Consider the following 21237-nt stretch of genomic DNA (forward strand, 5'->3'; position numbering starts at 1 on the left):
AAGCACTGCATTCATTGATACAATAATTAATTTTAAAGAGTGCTTTATTTCACATAAAAAAATCTCAGTTTTCCCCCAAATTTTATCTCATTAGGATGTAAATTTGTGAGGACAAGGATTCTTGCTATTTTGTTTATTTTTGTATTCTCAGTACTCAGAACATATCTGATATATAGTAGGTACTCAACAAAAAAAGTACTTGTTGCATGAATGAATGAATTTAATCTTCCTAATATCCCCTGAGATGGAAGTATTATTAGCCCTTTGATAGGTAAGGAAACCAAGTCTCACAAGAGTGAAGAAATTACTTAAGATTCTATAGCTGTTGATTGGACACACTTGGGAATCGGGCCTCTCTGACCCCAAAGCCCACAACTCTTAACTACTTTTTGTGGCCAAAAGTCCATTGTTCTCATGGAGTTGGGAGGTGTTCCCACTTAAGAGTCTTACAACCCATAAATTAGTCTTTTAAGAGCAGTATACCTCCCTGAATGCCACATTACTTAGAAAACAAAAAATACTCAACTATATGAAATAAATATACTAAGGTTTACAGGGAAAATAAAATAAAATGTTATAATAAAACAAAATTTTGTGAATCAAATCCTTTCTATTCATGATGATTAATTACCTGTAGTAGAGGAAATCTCTAAACAGAATTGAAACATTGGGGAAGGAAGATTTCGAGATGTTGACCAACTCATCTGCATACTAGGCCAGGCATCATGATTCCCTCAAAGCATCATTCTTGTCCAGAGCTATAGTTATAATTGCTGAATAAAGGGATGAAGATTGTGCCTCCAGAATTTAACAGAACATCTGGTACATAGTAAGGGGTTTATAATATCTATTGAATGAATAAAGTCATTCACTGCCTCCTTGCTGGTGACATAAATCCCCATAGTAATAATGGCAACTAACATTTGTTAAATACTATTTTCAGACATCGTTCAAAAAGTTTTACATGAATTTGCCTATTTAATCTTGACAACAGCCCATGAAGTAGATACTAGTGATGTTTCCATTTTATAAACAGGGAAACTAAATCTGTCCCAGGTCAGTAGGTAGTACAGGACCTGGGTTTGAACCCAACTCTGTTTCACTGCCAGACGTGTGTTCTAATCCTTACGAGATTGCCTCCTGAACCTACCAGCTCTCCTACCGACTCCATGCCCAACACTAATTTAAACTCTAGGCAAAGTTTCCAAGTTTCCCTCTTTCAAGACGGATTTATGAGCTACCAAAATTGCCCCTAAGGTTGCTAAACCAGGAATACTATTATTACTTGGGACAGCAGCTTTGGGAATTGAAAAAAAAAAGGTGTGAGTGGGGTACTGGGTATTGACTTGGGGCAGAAAGGAAGGAAGGAAGAAGGTAATAATTACCAAACGTTGTTAAGAAACAACCTAAAGTTCATATAAGAGAAAACAGGAGGTGGAAAGTGAGCTGATTAACTCTTCCCTTATTTATGCTCCTTTTGGTGGATCCAGTTGTTTGATGCTTTTCTTTCTTTTCCAGGTTGCCCTTTATATTTCACCTGGATGAAAATAGGAAGGATCACAAGCACAGTATAGTTTTCTCAGGTTTAGAAATGCCCAAGGGGAAGAAATAGCAGCTGATGGGTACTGCTTAACAATTTAAGCCTAGTGCTTACATTTATTCCAATTCTCAGCAGCACCTAAACACCCAACTGCTTTAGATAGACGTTACTTTCTCAGACTGTCTTCTCTCCTATAATTTGCTGTCTGGGATGGAGATTACTTGTGTATAGAAGGGAGTAAGGAAGAGGTACTGAGAAAATAGTGCCTCTGCTGCAGGGTCTGGTTTAATATAGAAGAAGAAAAGGTTCAACGAAGATTTCTTGGGAAATCTATGCTCTAGGCATTGTACCAAGCATGGATGTTACAAAGATGTTCACAGATTAGTGAGCAACACAGAGATATGAACCAGTCAGCACAGTTCAGAATGCCAAGTGCGATGTGGTCATATGCCCAGGGTACTATGGGAGGGCCTCAGAGGGCATCCAACCCAGAAGGGCAGGGGCAGTCTCCTGTCTGCAGTCTGGGGAGAGCAGTGAAAACCAGCAGGGACCCTCTAACACGGTGTCCCGGATACCTTGACGGCTTCTCTCACTCTCGAAAGGCTACCTGTGCTCTTTGACATATTTCCCTGTATGATTTAACCAGAACTTAGGGGGGGACCCTAAGATTTCATAACTGATAATTATGATGATGCTGCATTTTCAGCATGTGGACTACTATACAGAGGTAAAACAACACAGTGATTAAGTGCACGGTTTCCAAATCCAGGCTGTTTCAGTTTAAATCCTGGCTCTGCCATTTACAAGCTATGTGACTGAGGTGAGTCACTTACACCTGCCCCGATTCCTTTCCCTAGTCTACAAAATGGGGCAAATACTTGTCCCTACTTCCTAGGACAGCTGTAAAAATTAAATGGAAATAATACATATAAGCACTTAGAACAGCCTCTGATACAAAAAAGCCATTCTAGTTTATATTATTAAAGCCATTCTAGGTTTCAGTGAAATTTCAGATAAATCCTGGTTATTTTTATGTACTCTTTTTCTACAAAGGAATTGTGAGTTTATAGTGCCATCTTAAGGATAAAGCAACCATATAATCTTGTCATTTTATTGTCTTCTTTTTCTTTATTTACTAGCAGTACAAGGCTCATTTGGACCACCGGCAGAGCAATGTCATTCCCCGTGTTCTTCTCACTCCAGCCATTGTTGATGGTTCTTCGGGGCCCCCAAGCCTGTGTACATGCCCCCAGCAAAAATGATCACACTAAACCCAACCCCTTGTTTACTTCCTCAAGAATGGTCACTTATTCAGTTTTGTATCCCCACTGCCTAGCATACTCAACAAATATTCCTAAATTAAATAAACAAATGCTCAGTAAAAGCATTTAGTTTATTGCAAGCATACACGTGCATTCCAAACTCACGTGGGATGTAATGGTTCTCTCTGGTCCATCGAAATTTCATTGGTCTTTTTTGTATATTTGTCAGGACCTTACTCTCCCCAGATAATCTCATCCTCTGACATTTCATAAACCAATTTGCATACTATAAAACATGCAGTGAATTCAAACCCAGACCCAAAGTCGCATAAACTGTTTCAAAAAATAGAAGAAAGGATGAGGGTGGAAGGAATGAAGCAGATAGGGAAAGGCATGTGAGACTTCACAATGTATACCTATTGATATCATATAAACATACTGCTTATTAAAAATTAAATTTTAAAATACATGCAGCAAGAAATATATACTTGAGAACATGAAGAAGTATTATGTATGGCAGAATGGACATCTGAACCCTCCCCATGTATGTTCACTAAACATTTAGAAATGCTGGGTGTAATATGACAAGTTTTGTTGTAAATGAATAACTAAGGTGATAAAAAAGGAAGAGAAATGTACAACCACCCTCCACACCATCCCCCAAAACAAGAGTGCTGAAAAGCAGAGATGTAAGAACATAAGCTAACACCATAGCTACCTGGAGGGGAGTTGTCAGTCTTGGTAACCTGGAAGCTTAGGCTCTTATACTCATAAAGGGATCCAAAAAAGCCCACCAAAGGTGGGAAAGATGGAACTGAGGCTCCCCAAATGAAGCTAATACTCTTAAGGAGACACATTTTCACTACAACGGTAAATCAAGAAAAAAAAAAAAATCTCCTCTCTGGCACAGGAAATCAACCAGGATGCTTACCTTTCTCCATCTAGACTATGGAGTGAGGATAAGGATTCTTCCTTGAGAATTCCTAATTATATTGCACAAGTTTGGAGCAAAAAATTACCCTGCCAACATGATCTGGAAATCCAAAAGCTCAAAATTTAATGTGAAAAGATGTCCCTGGTTAGTGATAGTCTTGGGGTACCCAGTGGAAACTAATATAAATCTCTTTAAAGGATCATGCACTCAATATAGGCTGCACAGAGTTCTCACATATAAAAGTGCACTAAAGGCCGGATGTGGTGGCTCATGCCTGTAATCCTAGCACTCCGGGGAGGCGGAGGTGGGAGCATTGCTTGAGGTCAGGAGTTTGAGACTAGCCTGAGCAAGAGCAAAACCCCATCTCTACTAAAAATAGAAAAATCAGCCTGGCGTGGTGGTACGCACCTGTAATCCCAGCTACTAGGGAGGCTGAGGCAAGAGAATAGCTTGAGCCCAGGAATTTGAGGTTGCTGTGAGCCAGGCTGATGCTGTGGCACTCTAGCCCAGGTGACAGAGCGAAACTCTGTCTCAAAAAAAAAAAAGTGCACTAAAGGACTCACAATCCAAAATTACAAAACATTTAATGAAACAATTTACTAAGAGCAAATATCCACTGTCAACAAACAGTAGAATTGGATACATAAGACTTTATAAAATGAAACATTTTGATAGACACTTTAAAATAAGTATCTTTAAAATGATTAGGAAAAAAAACACTGAAAATATAACAAAACCAATACTTTATGAAAAAGCAGGTGTATTTTAAAGGAAACCAAATAGAATTTCTGTACATAAAAAATATAGTCACTAAAATTAAAAATTCAGTGGAAAAGGCAAACAACCAATTATGCATATTTAATAGAAGAGAACTGGTGAACTGGAATATAAGGTAATAAACCAGAGTGCAGCACAGAGAGATAAAGAAATGGAAAATACGAAGAAGAGAGAGAATGAAAGTCCAGTGTATTAACGTAAGAGTTCCAGAGGGGGAGTGATAATATTCAAAGGGAGAATATTTGAGGCTGTTTCAGAATTGGTTATAGATAAAAATGTTGCAAATCATGAAGTTCAGTAAATAGTGAGCAATATAAATAAAAATAAATCTGTATCTAGACACAACATTATGAAATTTTGGAATACTGACAACAAAGAGATTTTAAATGCAACCAGAATGAAAAGACAGATGAACTAGAAAGGAAAGAAAATTAAACAAAATCAAACTCATCAATAATGAAGGATGTAAGAAGACAGTGGAATAAAATCTTTAAAATGTTGAGAGAAAATAATGTCAACTGGGAATTTTCTTGTTCAATAATAAGGACAAAATACAGCCATTTTCAGGTAAACAAGGAAGAAATTATGTATTTTTCATATGTATGTATATATGTGTATAAAAGTGTATAACTATATATAAAAGAAAGTAAATGTACCAGATATCAATATTTGTGGGATATAGCTAACTTAATACATAAAGAGAATTGTATCACCTTAAATAATTAACTTAAAACAGAAAAAAAGACAGAAAATTATTGACACAAGCATTCAGCTCAAAAAATTAGGAAAAGAACAGATAAAATCTACTGAAAGTAAAAAGGAAAATATAAAGAACGTAAATTAATAAAATAAAAACCAAACATTGAATAGGGAAAGAGTTAATGATCTGTGCAAGCATCTCGAGAATTAGACTAGCAAATTAAAACGGAAAGATAGTAAGTAAAGAGGACCCCTACCCTGAGGGCCCATTCTTGTGGCTTTAAACATTCCATGAACCTTCTCAGATTCTGCTGCAGGTTTAGAATACCAGCCTATTTTCATATCCTGTTCTTTATTTACATTTTATATGGCAGTTAGAAGGCAGGCATGAAGGGTCACAAGATCTGTTCCCAAACCCAGCAAAAGCTGTAGGTATGGGGAAAGTGCTGTGTGGCAGAGGCTGGGCCATGGGTAGAGGAACACAACCGCAGCCAAACTGCAGCCACGTTCCAGTCTCCTGCCACTGGCCAATCAGAAGTCAGAGGGCAAGCAAGCCTTGATGCTGCAGATGATGCACACATTAGGCTCCCAGTGCACAAAGCAGGTTGAAGCAGGATGAACAAAGGATATAGAGGTGCAAGCAGAGAAAAACCAGCACAGAATCTTTACTCTTAATGATTTTTCTCATCTTAGCACATTATTTAGGATCTTCAATAGTGAGAACTGTGGCATCTTTCTTTTGATCTTAATGAGAATGAATCTGAAGTATCTGTTAATTATGATGTGTGCTCTAGGTTTTTGATATGTAGCATTTATCAAGTTAAGAAACTTCAGTTTTCTAAGAATTTATTACAAATGACATTGAACTTTATCAGATGTTTCTTTGCATGTGTTGAGATAATTATTTTTCCCTTTAATCCATTAATATGATGAATTATATAGATACATTATAGATTTTCTCCATCTTTTTTCTCATTTAAAATGTTTTAACTTTTTATGTGAAATATAATTGTAAAAGTGAGTAGATAAAATGTATTTAAATGTTGAGGAGTAATATAATAATAAAACGAACACTTATATACCATTGACTTAGCGTGAGAAATAGAACAAATTATCAAAAACTTAGAAGCAATCTGTGTACTACTCTCTAATCACATATACTTTCCTCTTTCAGAGAGGTAACCATTTTCCTAAAATTCATGTTAATATTTTTTTTTACTTTTTCTTTTGTAGTCCTAATTTCCATATGTGCCCCCTGACAACATACTGCTGGCTCTTAAAAATTATATGGATAAAATCACCATACATGTATTCATCTGTAACTCATCCTTTTTGCTCAAAATGATGTTTCTGAGATTTATCCATGTTGAATTTCTAGCTGTAGTTAATTCATTTTCACTATGGCATGGTATTTCATCAAATGATTATGCTGCAATTTATTAATCTACTCTTTTGTTTACGAATGTTACACTCATTTCTAGTTTTTGCTATTACAAGCCATGCCACTAAAATATTCTTTTACAGGTACTCAAGTACCCAGGTGAAAGAATTTCTTTTGGTTATATATCTAGTGTACGAATTGCTGGTTTATAGGATATGTACACTTTACCAAGTGATAAAAAAAAAAACTGTCTACCAAGTGGCTGCACTAATCTACACCACCCTTACCAGTATAGATGAGTGCCAAAGCTTGGTAGTGTCCAACTTTTTCATTTTTGTCAATATGATCATTGTGAAATTATGTTTCATTGAGGTTTTAATTGCATTTCTCTGATTATTAATGAAATTGAACATCTTTTCATATGTCTCATGACCACTCATTATCACCTTGTGCAAAACACCTATTTATTTTGCCTATTTTCTTATTGAGTTATTTGGTTTTTTTCTTACAGATTCATAGAAATTCTCTAATATTCTATATACCAATCTTCTGTTTGTTTGAAACGTGGCAAATTTTTTTTAGCTTGTGGCTTCCCACCTCATGCATATTGTGGTGAATTTGATAATTAAGGCCTTACTTTTTAATGTATATGAATTAATAAATCTTTTTTGTTTATGGGATATATATATAAATATATATTTGTCTTATTTAAGAAATTCTTCTCTATCCTGTTGTTTTAAAAATATTCCCAAATGGTTTCTTCTAAAAACATTAAATTTTTGCCTATCACCTTTAAGGCTTTAGATCTAGCAAGTTTTCTGAGCTCTCGAACTCCTGACCTTGAGGTTTTTTTTTTTGTTTTTTTTTTTGAGACAGAGTCTTGCTTTTGTTACCTGGGCTAGAGTGAGTGCCCTGGCATCAGCCTAGCTCACAGTAACCTCAAACTCCTGGGCTTAAGCGATCCTACTGCCTCAGCCTCCCGAGTAGCTGGGACTACAGGCATGCACCACCATGCCCGGCTAATTTTTTCTATATATATTTTAGTTGGCCAGATAATTTCTTTCTATTTTTAGCAGAGACAGGGTCTCGCTCTTGCTCAGGCTGGTCTCTAACTCCTGACCTTGAGCGATCCACCCGCCTCGGCCTCCCGGAGTGCTAGGATTACAGGCGTGAGCCACCGCGCCCGGCCTCTGAGCTCTCTATTACATCTCAGAACAGACTCTGCATTTTTACTCATTTCTGTTGCTGCTGTAACAAATTATTACAATCTTTGTGGCATAAAACCACACATATTTATTATCTTACAGTTTTGAAGACCAGAAGTCTGAAAATGAGTCTCATGGGGCTAAAATCAAAGTGTCAGCAGGGCTGTGTTTGTTCTAGAGGGGAGAATCCATTTCTTGCCTTTTCCAGCTTCTTGAGGCTCCCTGAATTCCTCGGTTCATGGTCTCCTTCCAGCTGTGGCATTGTCTTAGTCCACTTAGTGTTGCTCTAACAGAATACTTGGGGCTAGGTAATTTATAAAGAAAAGAGGTTTATTTGGCTCACCGTTCTGGTGACTGGAAAGTCCAAGATCAGGCAGCTACATCTGTTGAGGGCCTCAGGCTACTTCCACTCATGGCAGAAAGCAGAAGGAGAGCAGGTGTGTGCAGAGATCACGTGGTGAGAGAACGAGCAAGAGAGAGAAACTGAGGAAGGCAGGTTTGTTTTAACAACTGTCTGTCTTGAGAACTAACCCATCCCCAGGAGAGTGAGCACTCACTCACCCTTGCAAGAAGGCATTAATGCATTCATAAAGGATCTATTCCATGACTCAAACACTTCCTACCAGGCCCCACCTCCCAACAATGCCACATTGGGGTCAAACATCAACATGAGTTTTGGCAGGGACAAACCACATCCAAACAAAGGGGGCATCTCTCTTTTATCTGCTTTCATTGTCACATCTCCTTCTCTCTGACTGTGACCTTCCTGTCTCCCTCTTATAAGGATTCTTGCAATTATACTGGGCCCACCTGGATGATCCAGGATAATCACCCCATCTCAAGATCCCTAATTTAATCACATCTGAAAATTCCCTTTTGCCATATAACATATTCACAAGTGTTGAAAATTAGGATGTAGACATCTTGGGTGAGGGGGCATTATTCTGCTTACCACAATTTTCTTTTGCTATTAGGTCAGATTTCTTAATAAGGCCAATTTTGTTTTTTCCTTTCCAACTCCTTCTATCTGCTCCATTTTCTTAACTTATTTGGCAGGTGAAAATATCCAATATAGTGCTCAATAAAAGTAGTGATATTGTTATCCTTAACCTTGTTCCTGCACTTATGAGAAAATTTCTAAAAATTTCATCATTGAATATGAGTTTACTGAAGGTTTTTGAAGTTGCCTTTTATTGATTAAAGGAAGTTTTCTTCTATGCAGAGTTTTCTATAAATTTTAACCATGAATGTGTGTTAAAAATTATTGAATGCTTTTTCCACTTTGATCTTTCTCCTTTAATCTTTTAATATGAAGAATCACATTAATTGATTCACTTTGATAGTATTTAATCAACCTTGAATTTCTTCAATAAATTCAATTATATCATGATGTATTTCCTTTTTTGGACATTGCTAGATATTTTTATATACGTTCATGAGTAAGAGTAAAAGAAAATTTTCATTTCTTTTCATTTCTTTGTCTGATTTTAGACAAGGTTAGACTCAGAAGAGGAGCTGGAGAGTGTTCCCTCTTTTTCTACACACTGAAGGAGGGAATAGAATTAGAACAGTTGTTCTCAACTGGGGGCAATTTTGCTCCTTAAGGAACATTTGGAAATATCTGGGACATTTTTGGTGTCAAAACAAGGGAGGTGCTACTGGCATCTAATGAGTAGAGGATACTGCTAACATCCTATAATGCACAGGACAGCTGCCTTCCCTCCCCCAACAAAGAACTCTATCTCACCCAAAATGTCAATAGTGCTGAGCTTGTGATTTCTTTTCTCATTCTGAATCATCACTATCCCTAATTTTGTATTTGTAATTTTGTATGTTTTCAGAGGAAGCTTCAAAATTATAGGCTTCAGGCCCCACAGAACCTAGATCTGGTGCAAAAAGAAAGGGCACTGCATAGGGGAGGGGATATGTGAGTATGTAAATATATGTGCAGGTGGATGGGTGTTAGAGAGAGAAAGGAGGGGGCGAGAGAGAGAGAGAACCAAAGTCAATGCCAGAAAGAGGAAAAAAGAGATTTTGTTCTTACATAACTTTCAAATAATCACAGTTACCAAGAAATTTGCCACGAGTAACAATATTTACAATACTAAGAAACTGAAGGAGAGTAATAAGTGTAGTATATGGTCTAGCAGTTCCAATTCTTGAAATCTATCCTGAGAAATGCTTGCACATGTATATAAAGGCATATCTGAAGTGTTAGTATTAGCTATTACTACCAAGTCTGCAGCTATTACTAACACAAATTCCAATGCTAATACAACTACAGTAAGAGGAAACAGACACTTTGATTATTTTTAACTTTTATATGATGTTTGAAACACATGTTTAAAAATAAAAAACTTTAGAATTGAGGTATCCTTATATCTAGCAGAAGCCTACTATATGGGGTTTTAGTTCCCCTGTGGGAAGGGCATTGGTTTTCCTCAGAACCCCTAATTCCTTCCTAGATCTTTCCCATCAGTTCTTTAACTGTGTTGATTAGAAAGTGTGTGGGAAGCGACGGTGGGGGGTGGTATGGGATTTGTTCCTGGGTACCAAGGACTTAGGTTTTACCATCTGACTTCTTCCTTTCAGGCCATGAGGATTCACTTTGCTACTTTATGAACTTACCAAAAGCAAAAGTAATTTTCCCTTACTTGTGATACAAACCAGAAATGATTGTTCCTGTGAACTTGTGGGGGTTTTTGTTAGAAGAGGAATAGTAAACTGTCCCTATCAGAGATGATCCCAACGGAGTTCTATTCCGTGCATCTTTCCTCACCTTCTTACTATTGTGGCACCAATAGCAAGGCCTTGAAGTGAAGCCAAGAAAGAGAACACAGAGGATGGTTGCTATGGTCTGAATATCTGTGTCCCCCTAAAATTTGTATGTTGAAGCCTAAGCCCCAGTGTGATGCTATTAGGAGGTGGGGCCTTTGGGAGGTGATTAGGTCATGAGGATGGAGTCCTCATGAATGAGATTAGTGCCATTATAAGAGGCTAAAGAACCCAGAGTGCTTCCCTTCCACCATGTGAGGACACAGTGAGAATACTGTCTATGAGGAAGCAGGCCTCCATCAGACACCAAATCTGCTGATGCCTTAATCTTGGACTTCTCAGCCTCTAAAACTGTGAGAAATAAATTTCTGTTGTTCATAAGCTACCTAGTCTATGATATTTTCTTAGCACAGCCCAAACAGACTAAGACAATGGTATTCTGATTGTAAGATGAAACATATTTATAAACCTTGACCCTGCCTGTTTCTGCTAGTTTATCTGTGCCAGTTTTTAAAGTTCTTGCAGAATTGGAAGGCTGTCACTCAAAATGACCCTGGTCACTACCCCTTGGTCAGTAGAAAGTTAACTACAGTTGTTTTGCCACAAATATTAGCCAGCAAGGGGGGAGTGATGAAGTTAGCTGCTGATTGACTTTGAACACTGTGGAGTGTTTAGGGTTAGCTGTTGTAGCTCACTCATTCATTAGCATCAGATTCTGGTTAATTGATATTCTATTTCCAAAGACCTCTCTCTGCCTTTTTAATATCACCCCTTTAAGACAGTTTTCACCAGTGGAATTAAAGAATCCAGATGTAGCATGATAAATATGTACACTTTTATGGGTACATAAAACTTTTAAAGAATGTTAGAAAGAACTGAGCTAGTATAGTCTGCCCGAGTATCCTTGGTTCATGCTAACTTCAAAGAACTATTAAAATCAATAATGGTACATTTATGTAATGGAATACTACATAGCTACTTAAAATTATGTCATAGAGAAATATTTAACAACATGGAAAGTTATTCATAATATGTTAAGTGGGGAAAAGAAGGTTAAATAACAGTATATATAATACAATTTGTACAGTATCATTCTTTTTTGGAAAAAAAGGAATATGCCAATACATAACATACACAAGGAAAAAAGATGTCAAAACAGACACCAAAATTTTAACATTGATTAGTCTGGGTAGAGGAATTACAACTAAGTTTTCCCTTTGGGTATATTTTTTTTTCTGTATGTTTTCCCAAAATTTTTGCACTTAACATGTGTTGCTTTTTAAATTAGAAGTAAAATCAATATTTCCCTTTTTAAAGGATGGTGTTACAGTATGACTGGCTAGCTATTTAGAATTCATAATGTGTCTGCATTTGTGGAGTCATTACTAGTTCTGAGGCTGGCTCATCCTCAGCTTTCAAGTTTAGAAACACAATTTGATTAGTTCTCTAAAGACTGATCATGGTACAAAATGATAAGTCTGGTTCCCTGCCCTGAACTCCCATTACTAATGCCTATATTCTTATTTGTTCATTAGGATAGATTTCCCCCAATGTAATTATTTCTTCAAAGAACTTGACTCTTCTAAGGCTCTCGAAGCAGAGTACCAAATCACTTAAGACAAATTATATTAGCAATGTAGAAAAGGACAGTATTGCATCCTCTTAAGCACTGAGTTTTTTCATTACTGCCTGCCACTTGAACAGTTTAAAAATTGTTCTTTATTTTAATTTGAATTTTTAGAAAATTTCTAGAAACCATGACAAGTTCACATGATTTTTACTTATTCTATTCTCTTTGGTTATAACTTTTAGAGAGAGCAGATTGCATTTGTGTGAGAGGAAGAAGCAAGGACCTGGGAAAGGGGCTTTTGGTCTGAAAGTCAGGAATCAGGGTTCTACAGCAATGGCTTTCTAAATGGCCTCCCACTTCCATGTCTGACCCCCTCTAATCTATTGTCCACACGGCAACCAGAATGATCATTTTTAAACTTTAATCCGATCATGTCCCTCTCCTGCTTAAAACCATTCAATGGCATCCTACTGTTTTAAAAATAAAATTCAGACCCTGCCATGATGGACAAGGCTCTGCTATGCAACCTTGTTCACTACTCTGCTGCCACACTGGCCTTCCCACATTGTTACCATCTCAGAGCTTTTGTCTTTAGTGTTCCCTTTGCCTAGAACACCCTTTTCTCAGATCTTCACACATGTGGCTCCCTCTTGTCCTTCAGGGTTCAGCTCAAACATCACCTCTTCTGACAGGCCTTCTGTGCCTCCCTGCCATCATATTCATTGTTTTATTATCTCATTACCACCTGTAACAGTCTGAAATTATCCTGATCATTTTTTGTGTCAACCTTAAATCAGGAGAGTCAGAAAATATGATTAAGCATAGAGTTTAATTCCAGCTCAAAGCTTGAGGATAGCCAGATGGAAAACACTGATTCCAAACAAATGGGGTCAGCCTTCCAAAGCGAAGTTAAGGTTTCATTTGTACAGGCAGAAACAGAGAAGTTTTAGCAGGATTACAAAATTTTCCATATTTGGTCACAGATTGCTACATTCCAAGGAAGATTATTTCTCTGTGAGGAGGGTTAGTGATCTGAGGGGGTCTTATTTCTGGCCCATTTAGTCTTCCTAATTATTCACGAGGCGGAAAAAAAAAAAAAAAGCAGAAATTGCAGCTACATGCCCCTTGACTCAGGCCACAAAACCACATTCCTCTCAAGGCTCAGAATAATTTAAAGTTCCAAAAGCTTTAAGTTTGACTTACTTAATTTCACAGTTGGTTCACTTGTTCTTTTCCTGTCTTCCACACTAGAAAGCACAGAGGCAGGCAACCTCGGCAGGCTCCTAAACTGCGGAGACCCAGCGTTTTACAGGTTAGACATTGGTAACCAGGTGAACGAATATCTTTGCAGGCCTCAGGATGCCTCCTCTTTAGAGGGGCTAAGGAGATGAACGTGAGCAGCTTGAGGCCGAACCACCCTTTTAATGAAGCCAGCTCATTCTCCCCTGGGCATTCAGGAACCTCCCCCGAGGAAGTTTTACCAGGGAATTGGGGAGCGAAGGGGACGAGAGACAAGGAAGATAATCTGTGCAGTGTAGTCTTTTCACAAGTTGGAGAGCGCCTAGCGCAATGCCTTAAGGGAGACAAGGGCACAGAGCCATTTGGAAGGGCTGCTTTTTCGTTTTGTTGTGTTTTGTTTTGTTTTGTTTCGAGACAGGGACCTGACTTGAACCAAAGGGGAAGACGAAAAGCCAAAGACGGGCGCGCCCCAGAGCTCTCGGGCAAGTACCTAGCAGGTGTCGGAGCAAGTAGGGTCGACGGCCCCCGCCTCGGTGGCCCTGAGGTCCCCGGGACCACCCGCAACCTTCTTCCGCCACCACCTCTCGAGACTGAGGCTCGGAAAGCAGTGAAGTGGCTTTCAAATTACTAAGCGCAACTGACATTTTCTCCTGAGCTGAAAACAAACACCTCTGAAAAATGCCAAAGTTACGGAGAAGAAAGTCCCGTCGCCGCACGCCCACAGGTGCGCCGTCCGCCCCGCCAGCGTTTCACCCCTCACGCCCCTGGCGTTGCTGCAGGACAGGGCGGGGCGGCCCTGCTGACGCCACCGGGCCGGGACTGCGCAGGCGCGGCGCGGGCTCGCGGGCTGGGTCGCGCGCCGGGCAGTTCGCGCGGGAGCCGGGCGCTGAGGCGCCGGGGCCGCGGGTCGGTGGGAACGGAAGCCGCTGCGGGGCGCGGAGGAAGCCAGGATGGCGACTCCGAGCACGAAGACGTCGCCCCCAGCCCCCCTGGCTTCCAAGAGAGCTCTGCCGAAGGACCCTTCGTCGGAGGTCCGGAGCAAGAGGAAGAATTCGGCCCCGCCGCCGCCGCCGTCGCTGCAGTCGTCCGGGCCTTTCGTGGAAGGCTCTATCGTCCGCATCTCGATGGAGAACTTCCTGTGAGTGGCCCGGAGGCCGCGGCGCGGCCGGGGAGGCCGGGGGCCCGCAAGCCCGGGGCGCCACCTTCGTGCGGGGGTGGGGGTGGGGGTGTGTACCTGGCTTGCGGGTCTGGCGGTGAGTTCGTGCCGCGGTTCCTGGGAGGATTTTTCTGCGTAGGCCGTGGAGATTGACGTGTGTTGGTATAGTAGGTGTGTGTCTCGTGCGATGTGTTTTGTTTTATTTTAAATTTATTACGCCAGCGTTGTTCGAACGTTCTTACAGGAGGCAGTACTAGGGACGTACTAGGGGCTAGGTCTCTGCCCGTGGGAGTCTCCGTCTGTAGGGGACCTGGGCTGCGATTCACAGAAGTATTGGCCCTGGGAACTCAGAGGAGACAAGAGTTAATTCGGAGTGGCAGTGATGCTGTCGCAGGTTCTTAGAGAGTAGGCGTTCGCCAGGTGGACAGAGAGTGGTAGATAAGATGGTAAAGGTTGTTCAGATTGGGGGTTAGAGTATACAAAAAAATTAAACCTTACTCTCAACTCTTGTACCTCCCTACAAACCTTTTTACCCCTCCGAATTCCCCTTTCTTCCCTTGTTCCTCTCTCTGTCCCTCAGACATCTAATTATCACTTTAGAATTTAGTATGTTTTAACAAAAGTATCTAGTGCCTTACAATTCAGTTGTTCAAGGTCTTTTTTATTTTTTTAAGCTTGTAGATAGTGGCATAAAGGTAATAGTACAATACTACCATTGTTTTTGTTTGTTTTCAAGAACCTATCGTGTGCCAGGTACCGAACTCCATGTTTTCTTTACAGAGTGCTCTCCTTCTTCATAACAACTGTTTGTCTCCATTGATGAGATTAGCTCAGAATGCCTATTTTACCCAGGTTTACACAACCAATAAGTAGCTGAATTGCTATTTGAATCCACATCAGAAAAGATAAATGTAATCAAATGAGGTAGATGTCGTAACTGCATATATGTTAGGATGCCATTAGGGCACAAAGGATGAAGCGGTTAATTTCATCCACAACGGTGAAAAGGGGCTTTGTAAAGAAGACATGAAAGTCTAAGGGAAGGGAAGAACGTTGCTGACAGAAGGAACTGCCTGAAAAAATCAGTTTGGTATATTGAGGAAGTGTCAAGTATTTCAGTATGGCTAGATCTATGTCCTATGGGATATGAGTGAATGCTTGGACAGAGGTAGGCAAACATTGAGGTGTGTGTCTCTTTATCTACTATGCTAAAGATTTCCAGCTCCATCCTGTAGGCAACCAGGATGTGTTTTAAGCAAGGAATGACATATGATTTATGTTAATATGGAAGCAGTGTGGAGAATGATTTAGAAAGGTGCAGGTTAGACGTGAGAAAACTTTTATGATATGAAGGCAGGAGATCAGTTTGAATTTGGTAGAAGCCTAAAGGAAAGAGATTTGACTGAATCTGGCTACAGGTTGATTGTGAGGCATGAGGGCAAGGGAGGAATGCAGTACTTTCCCTAAGTTTGCCTTTGTTAACTAGTCAGGTACTATTCAGAAGAGGGAGCAGTTTGGGGAGAATAATAATGGGCATCTCTTAGATCCTGCGACTTAAAGTTTCCTGTGGAACATCGGAGATGTTCTATAGGCAGAATTTATAAGGATCTGGAGCTTAGAGGAAAATGTGAACAGATGAGAAATTTGGGAGTCATGTGATTGTTGAAGTTGCGGAACTGGTTCAGATTGCCCAAAAGGAATTATAAATTGAAGGAATAGAAAGCCCTGTACAGAGTCCTGGGGGCATGCCAACACTTCTGGGTGAGCAGAAGAGGAACTCACAGATTGAGAAGGTACTTTCAGGGAGAAGGTACTGTTCAGGGACATAAGATGAGAACCATGAGAGACTATTATCAAAGAAGCCAAGGGAAAAGAATGTTTCAAAAATATCATTTGCTACATTGAAGTGAGATAACAGGACTGAAAAGAGCCCATTGCATTTTGCAATTAGGAAATTTTTGACTCTTTGATGAAGCAGTGGAAGCAGAAAACTTTGTAGGCCAAGAAGACTGAATGAGGGGTGAGGAAGTAAAGCTTTGATGTAAAGAGGAGAAAGAAAAGGTGGCTAAAAAGTGGAGAGGTAGGTGAGATTTTATTTTAATGATGAGAGGACTTTGAGTTTTAGGAGTGAAGTAGGGAAAGGTAGTTCTAGAGAACTAGCAAGGAAGTAGGAGGGGCAGGCAAATGGCCTGGAAGAGAGTAGGCAGGGAAGGGTTCCTACAAGTGAACCAAGTCAAATAGAGTTGAGAATGGAGGGAGAGATTGATTTCTAAGCTGAAGGAATAGCACATGTGAAAGCTTGGAGAAAGGAGGAAGCAAAAGAGTCAAGAAACTGAAAGAAGTACATTACAGGTAGAATTTAGAGGTCAGCAGACAATAGGGAAAGGAAATAAAAAGTAGAAAAAAGATGAAGCTAGGGCTAAATTGTGAAAGGTTCTTTTTTCCCCTCTTTGTTTTTCTTTTTTAACAAGCAACATCAGATTTGCAAGTCTACCATCACGACTTGGTGATTGATTGGATGGTAGGGGGTGGTTTGGATGGAGTCAAAAGAGATGGAAGAATCAAAGATGATGCAAAACTAATGTTCTGATTTGGGAAATGGGATGAATCATGATACCATTCACTAGGAGACTACAAGAGTGGTTTTGGCTGGGAAAGATGGTGGGTTTAGTTTTGAATGTGTTAAGTTTAAGATGATTGTTACAGGACATCCAAATAGAATTATTGAGGTGGTAATTGCATGTATTTATCATCTGGGCTGAGTTTCAGCAGGTAGATGCTGAGGCCATGGAGAATACATGAAATACTTTGTAAAGTATGTAGCATGAGAAGAGAATGGGCTTTTTACTGTAGCTCTTTCAGGACCTGCTCGGAGGAAAGGGAACTCACAAAAAGGTAATTACCAATATATATTGTAGAGTCAGAAGAACGATTTTAAAACCATGCAGAGGTTTGGTTTTATTTTTGGCAACTTTCTCTATTTATAATTTCTATGTATACTTTCTAGGCCAGAAATTCTTATGCTTTTCCCTGGTGTTTTTACTGTTTTCTTAAATACCAGTTGCATCACTGTTTTAATATGACATTTGTGCAGAGATTTCACAATAGGAAATCAAGCATTAAAAGAATAGGGCTTCATATGTTGAGATTAAGAAATTCCATGTCAGATAACTTCCCAGATGTCTGAAGTTCCCAGACTGTTTTTATTTTAACCATAAAAAGGGTTCTTTTAAGACCCAGCTGTAACTGAACAAAGCATTTGAAAATACAAAGTAGATGCTATGTTAGATGTGTGGAGTTGACAAACCTGCCAGAAAATACTTCTCCTTTGCCACCTGTATTTATTTTTGTTACCACCTGGCATTTCTAAGTCATTAATTTCTTTAAGTATTAAAGTTGAAATGTGTTTGGTTAAATTATTTATATATTTGGCAGGTTAGTAGCAGGCTAAGCTTTTATTCTTGGGCAATTAGTTGACAGTTACCTGAGAGCTAACTGAGATGCTATGGGCAAAGGACATTAATTATGGGTCCTAATTCAGGGTATTCAAAGTCAAGTTAGAAGAATTTCTGTTAGAGTTTGTGTCACATTTTGCTGTAACTGTTCATGGCAACTAAATAGAGATTAGATTTAGATGCTAACAGTGCAGATAGTTAAGAGTGCTGAACAGCATGCACCTTTTTTTAATTTTCTTTCTTTAGGCACAGAGTCTAGCTATGTTGTCCAGGCTGGCCTCCAATTCCCAGGCTCAAACACCTCAGCCTCCCAAGTAGATGGGACTATAGGCACGTGTCACTATGCCCAGCTTAAAAAATAATTTAAAAAATTAATAAAATGAAATCATTGAGTTGATATAGATCTTCAGTGTTCTAATTAAAATAAGAATTTGGTTAGATTGTTTCAAATATTAAAATATGAGAAGTAGCCCATTTAAGCATTTTAATTTAAGAGAAATATAAATGTAAAGTTGACAGATTTAAGGTAAGCCATGGCTTCTATTGTAAAATTTATTTTAAAATTATTTTATCTGTATGGTAGCTTTGATATAGTCTCCATTGTATTGTAATTATTAAAAAAGAGTAGAATATATTAAATTTTGCTTTTTTTCGACAGGCTTACTTTCCAAAAAAGCATATGGAATCATGTCCTTATTTTAAATATTCAATATCTTTTTTATTTCTTCCACTGATAGATTTTCCCCCTATAAGTTGTCTATTAACGGCCTATAAAAAACATTGAATTTGTAATTTTAGCTGGTTTTTAAAGGAATTGGAGGAAGCTTATACATACTGATAATGTAAAGCAAGAAAAAGTGCTTTTCGAAAGAAAATATTCTTATTTTCTTATCTCTTAATATTTTTACCTGTTTATAATACAGAACATATGATATTTGTGAAGTATCTCCTGGGCCCCACTTGAATATGATTATTGGAGCAAATGGAACAGGGAAGTCAAGCATCGTGTGTGCCATTTGCCTTGGATTAGCAGGCAAACCTGCTTTCATGGGACGAGCAGATAAGGTGAGTTAACATAAGTACTTAAATAAAATTCAAAGCTGTTAATTCCTTTTAGTCACCAATCAATTTCTGTATCGCAGTTTCTTGGGTATAGCAAACTTGTAGTGCTTGAATATAAGGAATGAATTTGGCAGGTAGAGAAGCTGAGAGCGGATTTTCTTTTCTTGAAGTATTTTGGACTATTTGCCTAGGGAATTTTCCAAGTACCTTATACCTGAAATGCTAGAAATAATAAATCTTTTTTTAAATGCCTTTTTGGGCTTATGGAATGGTGAAGTAAATTTACCAAGGGCAGAAATAAACAATCATACTTTGCTTAATGATAGGGATATGTTCTGTGAAATCAGTTGTTAGGTGATTTTGCTGTTGTGTGCACATCGCAGAGTGTACTTACATAAACTTAGATGGTACAGCCTACTACACACCTAGATTATATGTTACAGCCTATTGCTCCTAGGCTACAAACCTGTATAGCATGGTACTGTGCTGAATACTGTAGGCAGGTATAAAATATGGTAAATATTTGTGTGTTTAAACTTACCTAAACATAGAAAAGGTATAGCAAAATACTCTATAAAAAGATAAAAAATGGTACACTTGTTTAGGGCACTTACCATGAGTGAAGCTTGTAGGACTGAAGTTGCTCTGGATGAGTTAGGGAGTGGAGTGAATGTGAAGGCCTAGGACATTACTACACTATTTTAGACTTTATAAACACTGTACACGTAGGCTAAACTAAATTTATAAAAACGTATTTTTCTTTCTTTAATAATAAATTAACCTTAGCTTACTGTAATTTTACTTTATAAACTTTTTAATTTTTTTTAAACTTTTTGACTCTTGTATTATAGTAACACTTAGCTTAAAACACAAACATATTGTACAGCTGTAAAAAAAATTTTTTTCTTTATATCCTCATTCTATAAGCTTTTTTCTATTTTCAAAATTAATTTTTTTTTTTTTTTTTTACTTTTTAAACTGCTTTTTTTTAAAAACTAAGACACAAACACACACAAGCCTACACAGGGTTAGGGTGTCTTGAAGGTGGGGAAGAAATAGAAGAAAAAATGTAGAAGCCAAGCACTGTATGTAGCATGAAAAAAACATACCACAGAATGGAATAGTGGGTTACTTACTTATCTCATTACTCTGCCTAGAGGCAAGAAAAAGTCTTCCAGAAAATTCTTAACCACAAGCCTTAACACGTTTAGGGCCAGAATTTACATCACCTATGGGGTCTAAATATCATAAATTATAATTTTAGTTTAAAGTGGTTCCAGTTAGTAATATTTCTGGGCACCTGGTAGAAGAAAATGTAAATCCTTTGAAGGAAAATACCTTTAGTCCAATCCTTAAAAGAATTCTAACATAAAAAGTTCTAAGAAATTCATGAATCTATACCTAAAAGTCACAAAACATGGAAGAAAATGAATCACCTAAAATAAGAGCTAACAAGAACAACAAACGGCACAAAAAACCTACAAAGTTTGTAGATACAGAATATAAACTAAGTACAGTTGTCCCTTGGTATCTGAGGGTCCTTTGGTATCTGATTGGTACCAGGACCACCCCAGGATACCAAAATCCACAGATGCTCAAGTTTCTCATATAAAATGGTATAAATTTGCATATAACACAGGTACATCCTTCAATATACTTTAAATCATCTCTAGATTACTTATATACCACATACAATATAAATGCTTTGGAAATAGTGTATTGTTTTTATTTATTTTTTTATTTTTAATAGTTGTGTTATTTTTTATTGTTTTTTCCCCCAAATATTTTCAATCTACAATTGTAGAACCTGTGAATACGGAAGGCCAACTGTATATTTAATTTGGTTAAGGAAATAAAAGAGAGTTGCAAGTGTAATAGAAAAATAAGTGACAAAAAGATCAGATAAATTTGAAAAAGAATCAAATAGAACTTACAGAAATGAAAAATATATTACTTGACGAGAGAAACTTAAAGGTAAAGCAACAAATCAACATATTTGAGAAAAGAATTTGTGTACCAAAATACTTTAAAAGTTTCCTAAAATGCAATATAAAGAGAGAGAGGAAATATACAGTCAAGGTTAAGGGTATGTAAAGGAAGATAATCCAGTACACATCTAATTACAGTTCCATAGAGAGATAATAGACTAAGGAAGAGGCAAAATTTAAAGGAAGAGTGACTG

General features: G+C 38.2%; 1 protein-coding gene across 2 annotated transcripts in view; it reads left to right on the forward strand.

Annotated features, from left to right (window-relative positions):
- Positions 1-14237: 14237 nt before the first annotated feature.
- The window catches only part of SMC5 (structural maintenance of chromosomes 5), a 98249-nt gene continuing 91249 nt past the window's right edge, over positions 14238-21237 (forward strand). Inside the window, exons 1-2 of one of the 2 annotated variants that reach the window (XM_045563647.1) lie at positions 14238-14520; positions 18917-19058. In XM_045563647.1, coding sequence (XP_045419603.1) covers positions 14333-14520; positions 18917-19058 — 330 coding nt within the window. In that variant the 5' untranslated portion in view covers positions 14238-14332. The remainder of the gene's footprint in view (positions 14521-18916; positions 19059-21237) is intronic. The other variant, XM_045563648.1, reaches the window with a different exon arrangement.

This window comes from Lemur catta, chromosome 10 (assembly GCF_020740605.2).
Source record: "Lemur catta isolate mLemCat1 chromosome 10, mLemCat1.pri, whole genome shotgun sequence".
Lineage (NCBI taxonomy): Eukaryota > Metazoa > Chordata > Mammalia > Primates > Lemuridae > Lemur > Lemur catta.